We start from the raw sequence: 8,335 nt of genomic DNA, 5'->3' as shown, positions 1-8,335 counted from the left end.
TTAATCGTTCATAAAGTCCTTGACCTCCTCCAACTCGCGTTGTTTAGCCTGTTTATGAGCCCAGCGATTTTCCATCACCTCCGCAGACACCCGCCATTTTTCATGGTAAATCTTTTTATCACAGGCTGGACATTTTTTACCTCCTGAAATATTAATTACAATATTTTGATTAAATTTTTATCTGTAACAAATATACCATTATAAATACTAACTATTCAAAATAAAAAATAAAGAAACAACTATATTTTACAAGGATAACAACTTAGTTGCTTGAGGATCTTGTCTACCAGCTGGTCTCTGGTCAAACCTCTCGGCATTGATTTTACAAGGATAACAACTTAGGTTCTCCAGTATCCTGTTAACCAGCTGGTACTTGACTGAAGCCACTTGGTAATTGTTTAAAAAGCATAACAATTTCTGCCATCCAATCCTCTTTCAACTGTGATGATATCTATTATAGCTGATATCTAGTGGGCTATGTGTAACCAAGTGGCATTTCTAAGCGTCCCCAGGACTCAGGTTGCCCCAACCCCCTTCCCCCAAAAAATATTTATCTTAATTTAATATAGGAATAGAAATGCTTTAAAGCCCCCTGTGATAATCCTGTGACCCCTACTTGGCCCCTCCTTAAATGATTCATAGAAATACCTCTATGCAAACAAACATCCTTCCATTACAGACAAAAAGTTAAAAACCCATCGTGAAAGCAATCTTTACAAAGAGAAAATCATGAATTTATAGTACATACCCACAAACGGAGGGGTCTTCATATATTTATCTAGACAACCATTATGAAATAAATGACCACAGTAAACTCTTTCTATTTGATTTTTACGTCCCTTTAATTCATTCTGAAAATAATAAATATTTATATTATATTGTGGGTGATAGCTTAAAACCTCGTATAACGATATAATATGACATAATATATGTTAAAATCTTTACTATTATTTTTTGACTGATATACATGGTTTTCATTCTGTGAATGATATAACAATTTAAGTACTCCGATCTATTCAACCAATAACTCATATAATAGTACAGTCTAAGAGGTTTATCATTTTCGTCCGCAGAAAATGGAACATTGAACATCATATAATATAATATTTTACAAGGTTTTAAACTGACTGTTTTTATTTAATTAGTGGTTTTTGAGTTATTTACAATCAAGCTAAGAATAAGAGGTTTTGATCACAAGATCTGCGCTTTTAGGAGCTTTCGAACGGTACAAGATGTCAAATGACCAAATATGGCAGTTTCAGTTGTTTCTCTATCATCTGACAGGGAGAACATTGTTTCTGTATCATCTGACAGGGAGAACATTGTTTCTCTATCATCTGACAGGGAGAACATTGTTTCTCTATCATCTGACAGGGAGAACATTGTTTCTCTATCATCTGACAGGGAGAACATTGTTTCTCTATCATCTGACAGGGAGAACATTGACTCTATCATCTGACAGGGAGAACATTGTTTCTCTATCATCCGACAGGGAAAACATTGTTTCTATATCATCTGACAAGGAGAACATTGACTCTATCATCTGACAGGGAGAACATTGACTCTATCATCTGACAGGGAGAACATTGTTTCTGTATCATCTGACAGGGAGAACATTGTTTCTCTATCACCTGACAGGGAGAACATTGTTTCTCTATCATCTGACAGGGAGAACATTGTTTCTCTATCATCTGACAGGGAGAACATTGACTCTATCATCTGACAGGGAGAACATTGTTTCTCTATCATCCGACAGGGAGAACATTGACTCTATCATCTGACAGGGAGAACATTGTTTCTCTATCATCTGACAGGGAGAACATTGTTTCTCTATCATCTGACAGGGAGAACATTGTTTCTCTATCATCTGACAGGGAGAACATTGTTTCTCTATCATCTGACAGGGAGAACATTGTTTCTCTATCATCTGACAGGGAGAATATTGACTCAATCAGGGGAAAAAGTTTTAACAAAGTTACTTATATTCAAATTTTTCAAAATTCAATCCTCTACCAGTGAGGAAATTTTTCTACAAAATTTGCATTTTTCGATCAGTTTTTCATACGACAGACCGACTTTTATCATGAAATTTTTTTTTAAAGTTTTTTTATGTGATGAATATAAACATTAAACTGTTACCTTGGGATCTTCAGCTAAAACAAAAGATTTACAAATAGGACAGTTTTCTAGAGGATAACGCTTTACACAATCTTTAATTAGATAATTACACACAACTTTTAACGAAGGTTTCACTTCAAACGGCTGACTTCCTCTAAAAAATATAAATAAAACAACCCATTACAACCCATTGACGATTAGAATATAAAACTATTTGGTCAAAAAAAGAAAAGAAAAATAAATCCAGAGTGATTTTGTATAGAAACAGTGCAGTAGGCAGTGAGTGAAATTTAAAGCGGCATGAAGTCAGCTTTACATCTTACTTTTCTGATATAGTTGGGCTTTTGAAGACAGGCAACGCCATGCAGAATGCGATGAGGGATATTTCATCATGACAGTGTCAGTTTTCAATTTCACACCTCAATTCTTATTAATAAACATATTATCCATGTCAGCCCCTCCAACTGTCATCACTGACACAAGGAAACCAGTTTGAAAATATATAATCTTGGTAGATTCACAGATCGTATTCGAGAACTTTAGGTTAGAGGTCAAGCGTCTAGCACACTGAGCCACACTAGAAGATACAACAAGATAAACTTACTTGGTGTTTTTAAGTAAAGGTGGAGTAACACACTGTCTAGCCAGTTCCTTCGCCTGAGCAATAAAATTTACACGTAACAAATCAGGAAAGTTTGTCTCAGTCAATTCTATTCTGAAAATAAAAGTTGATGAGATTTGAAACACACAGTTTAGAGATAAACTTTTTAAAAACTCAACATATCACATGTTCATACAGACAGAGTTCTCAAGATAAAGCTGCCTGTATGAACATGTGAAACATTGAGTTAATAAATGTCAGAAATAGTATATTCATACATCTAGTTATTCTTTACAGAGATATGAGGATATAATATTCATATATCTTGTGGTGGGAATCAGCCCTGTTGCCAGGAATAAATTGGTGCTGGAGCTCAGATTTTGTACTCAGAAAATTTCAAGAATTAAAGGCCTAGAGAACTCATTTCTGATAATTTTGAAGTGCAAAAACATATCAAAATCTATATCTTTTTGATTTTGTATAAAATCGACTGTAAATGAATCAATCTCTGATGAACTGAAGAAGGTTTTGCTGGGGCTTAATTCTCACTTGTTGGGACCCAGCCCCCACGGACCCCACCCTAACACGGGGCTGTGGGTATAGACAAGATAGGCTTTACGGTGCAGGATTATCGATTGCCTTCCAGAAGGTATTAAATAGTATATCTATATATCTACTTATTCTTTATAGAGATATGGGGTATAAAAATGGTACCTACTTGATTTGTTGTTTAGGGTATATATCAGGAACCTCGACTGTTAGATTCATAAAATAATTATTCTGGTTAATCTTCAAAAATATTTGAGAAGTTTTTTGTTTGAGTTTAATCTCATCTGAGTCCTTAATGAGTTCACGTTTTATATACACTATTTCCTCACTGCAAACACACAGAGAATTCTCCTCTAAAAACGTCCGAATAAACTTGAGTATTACCAACACCTGGAAAGACAAGTCAAGATTTAAGGGGTTGTAAAGAAGTTTCCTAAATGTTTTACGTGTATTGGCAACACTGATAGAAATGATTAAACTTGTGTATTACTAGCACTTGCAAAGACAAGTCAAGTTATAAAAAGGCCTCTTCATATCTTTTTACCCATATCGGGGACACTAATAGAATCAATTTGCACCATTCTTTTCAACCACAGGGAAATGTCCCAAGGTGGAGACATTTGCACTTTTCTTTGGGGACATTTGATGTCACAGGCTAAGATAAAATAAAAACTTTCGAACTACAATATATATAACATCTCATATGATGACTACACTATACACAGCCTAAATTAACATTGTCTAGGAGTACTCAGAGAATTATTACTACCAAACAACATGAGAAGTGTCTGGTATCCAATCATAGTTATGCTTTCGATATTTGGGGACATCAGTTTCATGCTGATTCAATTTGGGGACACATACAAAAACAGGTTGAAAACCACAGCACTACTGTTGAACCCCTTAGATATCTATAGCAGCTTTTCTCTAAACGCTGTCATTCAAGGTCACCAGACTCTCACATGCCAACTATGAAGAGAACCCACGACCACCATTTGTTTGACGTAACCAAACAAATGATGTCATGTAAATATTCAAACACTGTAACTAGTTGTGCTACAACCCCTCCTCAAAAGCTAAGATATCCCATCATACCCTACCTGTCTTGCCCCGATCCATTTCTTTGCTTCGTCCTCACAGATTTTCTCCAATTTATCAGTAAATTTTTGTTCCAGACGGCGAGATTTCATCTGTATCATGATTGGTTCGTGAGGGTAGCGTGGAGGAAACTGTATATTGGCTGTTACTTGTTTAAACTCATTTTTACTATAATAGAAAAAATACAAAATTTTATAACAATGTGGTTTTCAAATATAGAGTTATTCCCCTTTAGCTGTAGATCACTATTATCAAATCTGTCCAGTAGCAATGAAAACAGTTCAAAATTATCAATGTGTAGTTTTCAAATAAAATCAGAGTCCTTTTTCATTCATTCTCATTGAAATAATATAACAAGAACTCTGAATCTACCCAAGTTTCAGTTTTCATTCAAAAAGAACAGACAAATTTTATCCAGGTCTATTTTCGAAAACTCAACTTTACTTGTAAAAATTTAAGTGTTTTAGTCTTATTAAGATGAATCAATCAATAAAATATATTTTAAATTCAATTTTATTCTCTAATCAGATTTATCAATATCTAGACTTTTATCTAGTTTAGTATTTGTACTAAGAATATGATCTAAAAATTAAATGGAGTTATTTCCCCTTTATTGTAATTCACCATTATTCAAATGAATCTCGCAGTAATATAAATAATGCCTTATTAGGATTAAATCGATTCATTCTTAATATACATCAATCAATCAATACATCATTTGCATCAAAATAATTTTTATAGAAAAACCACTAACAAATTGAATGAAATATTACAAGAATTGGCTTTCAGGATAATTCAAACAATAGTGGTCTGATAAAAATCAACTTTAATAAGAGTTGGAACGTCAAAGCTCTGTTAACTTCCGCTTTAATAATGGCGTCCAACATGTCAAAACCATTACGTGCAGGGTAATTTCTTCCTGCCTTGCCACCATCTTGGAAACTATAAATAGTATAATGTTAATTTATCCTGCAGTATAAATCAGATTTGTGCGTAAAAATGCCTCTAGTTATTAGGTTTCATTCTCTAATGGCAAATAGGGGCCACAGAACTGTCAACTGCTGGAGTAAAACAGATTTTGATTTTTAAAATTCTGGATCTGACCAGGTTTCAAATTGAATAATATTACAAGGATAATTCAAATAATAGTGGTCTGATAAAATTCTACTTTAATAAGAGTTATCCCCCTTTACATACTACTGGGGTGTAACAGAGTCGAATTTATATTGTATCAAATCAAATTTGATTATGGTAATTAGCGCATTTATTGTAGCAGCGAATCAAATTGATATACGTTAATCGAGTAAATCAACAGAACTGGAAACTTTAATAAGAGTTATCTCCCTTTACATGCTACAGATTTTGAGGTTTCACTCTCTAATGGCAAGCAGGGGCCACAGAACTGTCAAACATCACAAGTCATTTAATCACTGGTTAATAAGAAATTCGAGAGTGTTGAGCCAGAGTTGGTGACAGCTCCCACAGATTTCTTCCTCATTTTTTGGCCAAACATAACACTAGTGGTGAAGAAGAAGGTTATATTATTTGAAAAGACTTACGTAATGCTAGCCTGAACCAACATAGGTACACACGCTATCAATTTCAAACCATCAATAGAGGGCACTCTAGACTGGATGTCCTCTAACTCTTTAGCTATAACGCTGTCACGATCTTCTGTTGCCATGTTTACACTATATTTCACCTGTCAATCATCATGAAACTTCCATTTTACACCTGAAATAATTACGATTGAAAAATATAGGTAGGCCTATCAAAGAACTACTCTCTTTTACAGTCTTCTCTGTCTTGCGTGATAGTCTTAGGCAAAGTTATAGGCTAGAAGGATTTGAACGAGGGTGGTGATGACTTGAAGTTCACTTTCTGGCTTTTCTATGAACTTAAGCATTGCAAATATATATGTTCATGGTTCTACTAACTCTCAAAAATAAGAAATACATTAATTCCCAACCCCTCTCTCGAGCTAATTTGCCCCATTGCAGACAGTGTATGGGTATTTGCATAATATAATCATTTCCATTGCAACTTTGAAAATTGAAAATAAATTTCACCTATCCCCTCTCAGGAGCCCATTGTCCCCTTGCAGACATTGTATGGGTATCTGTATAATATAATCAGGAGTAATCATTTCCAAGGCAAGGACCAATTCTTTCCTATAAACTATGTAAATATTGTTATTATATAAGTAGTGTTAATTTGTAAATCAAGGGCAATAACTGGTAAATATACACAACAATTAACCACAAATTAATAATCAAGATAAAACTAATCAAATAATAAATTAAAATTTTATCAAAAACCTTGCAAAATTTACTAAGATGTGTTAAATTTGCTCAAAAAATAAGAAATGACAGTAACAGCATGACAATATAGTTATCATCAGTGAGTAATTATCAAATTCAAAAAATCAGATGATAAAATTAATTGTTATTAAAACACTGGATTGAAACTTAGATCAATTCATCAAAAACTTGTCAAAATTCAAGTAGTTATATTATAAAATACTACTGAAGTTTCAACTAGAAATAGATAAAGACTATTATAGAATTAATTCCAATCAAAACAATAGATTGAAATTTTCATCAATTCATCACAATTTCAGTAGTAAATTAATTAATGCTACATTCTGAGTAAAGATTAAAGAAATTGCCAAAATAACAAACTGTGAAGTATTGCTATTTATTTAGCAATGATAGATAATATCAAGTACTGATAAATATTGAACAATGATAAAAGAAATCGAATAAATTTCTAAAATAACATCAAATTGTGAATTTGTGCTTATTTTTAGCAGTAATAGATTCTAATCAAAATATCCTGATAAATTGTCAACCCAAGGTTAAACTTATACATGCAGTAACTTATCCTGAAATGTATTTTTGCTATTTTTAAATAAAAAAGATAGGCAAAGGCTATGATTTAAATTAAACACGTTTTAAAATGCCTCGAAAAATTCAAAATGCTGGGCCAGCCTCATTTTAGACACCATAAATCTGAGATTGAAATTAGTCTGTCTGTATTGATTTAAAAATCAAAGTAAAATAAACAAATATCAGTGGATTTCCCTGGGGTAATGGAAAAATCATTGCATGCCCTTTGATCTATAGATGTTAACAATGATGCTTTAAGATGTTCACAAGCTTTAACACTGTTCTAGGGTGTTCACATGGTTATAAAATATAATAGAAAGTTATTGGGTATCATAAACAGATCAGTTTCTCTCCTCTGGAGAGTTTACAATGTCTTTAGAAGACTTAAGGGTTGGTTTGAAAAGCCAGCTGCCCTTCGCATACTAAGGGATTTCATTTACAAAATATTATAAACTAACAGCAGATAGAAGGGGGCCAAAAAATCAGAAAAAGCAAAAAGCAAGATAATACAATTCATAAGAGAGTTTATACAATTTTAAAAGTTCTGAATTTCAAAAAGTCTTTTTGACCCAGTAGAACTTAAGGTGCTCTCACACAACAGTGATCACCAGTTGAGTATGTTTGTGAATTAGAATAGCAGTCATATTCAGGTCTCATTCAACACAGTTCAACTCATGGCCACTTTCATTCATTGCAAATACACAACTGGTAATCGTTATAGTGTGAGCGCAGCTTTATAGGTACATAAGGCAGGTTACACCAACCTAGTTTACAACATGTATAGAGTGTTCACAAGGCTATAAAGAGATATACATTAAAACTATTAGTATTGTTAGTAAGAAATGATGTAAACTGTTTATTACTAAATGATACATTGTTGTATATTGTATAACTATATTGTATCTACTAATAAAAACTTTCATTTATTTATACTAGATTATATATTATAGCCCTGGTTTAAAGATACCATCCCAGCTAACTATCTACAATATTTTAGACTTTCATGAGCAATTTTTGTCCATTCTATGCCAGCCTGTATGAACTGGGAAGCTAAAAAAATGGATTGCCCTGGTGAAAGAAT

The 8,335-nt window shown here is 33.1% G+C and overlaps 1 protein-coding gene across 1 annotated transcript; it reads right to left on the bottom strand.

The window, feature by feature from the left end:
* LOTGIDRAFT_121339 (hypothetical protein) lies at nt 1-6,050 on the bottom strand (the record flags this gene model as incomplete). Its single annotated transcript, XM_009058889.1, has 7 exons — nt 1-143; nt 749-851; nt 2,140-2,266; nt 2,723-2,833; nt 3,438-3,658; nt 4,369-4,534; nt 5,926-6,050. The coding sequence occupies 7 exons, from the start codon at nt 6,048-6,050 to the stop codon at nt 1-3; spliced, it is 996 nt and encodes a 331-aa protein (XP_009057137.1).
* Between the last annotated feature and the right edge of the window lie 2,285 nt (nt 6,051-8,335).

The sequence above is a fragment of the Lottia gigantea genome (genome assembly GCF_000327385.1).
Source record: "Lottia gigantea unplaced genomic scaffold LOTGIsca_36, whole genome shotgun sequence".
Taxonomy (NCBI): domain Eukaryota; kingdom Metazoa; phylum Mollusca; class Gastropoda; family Lottiidae; genus Lottia; species Lottia gigantea.
Note: the sequence above shows the minus strand (reverse complement) of the source record. Positions and strands in the feature narration are given on the sequence as shown.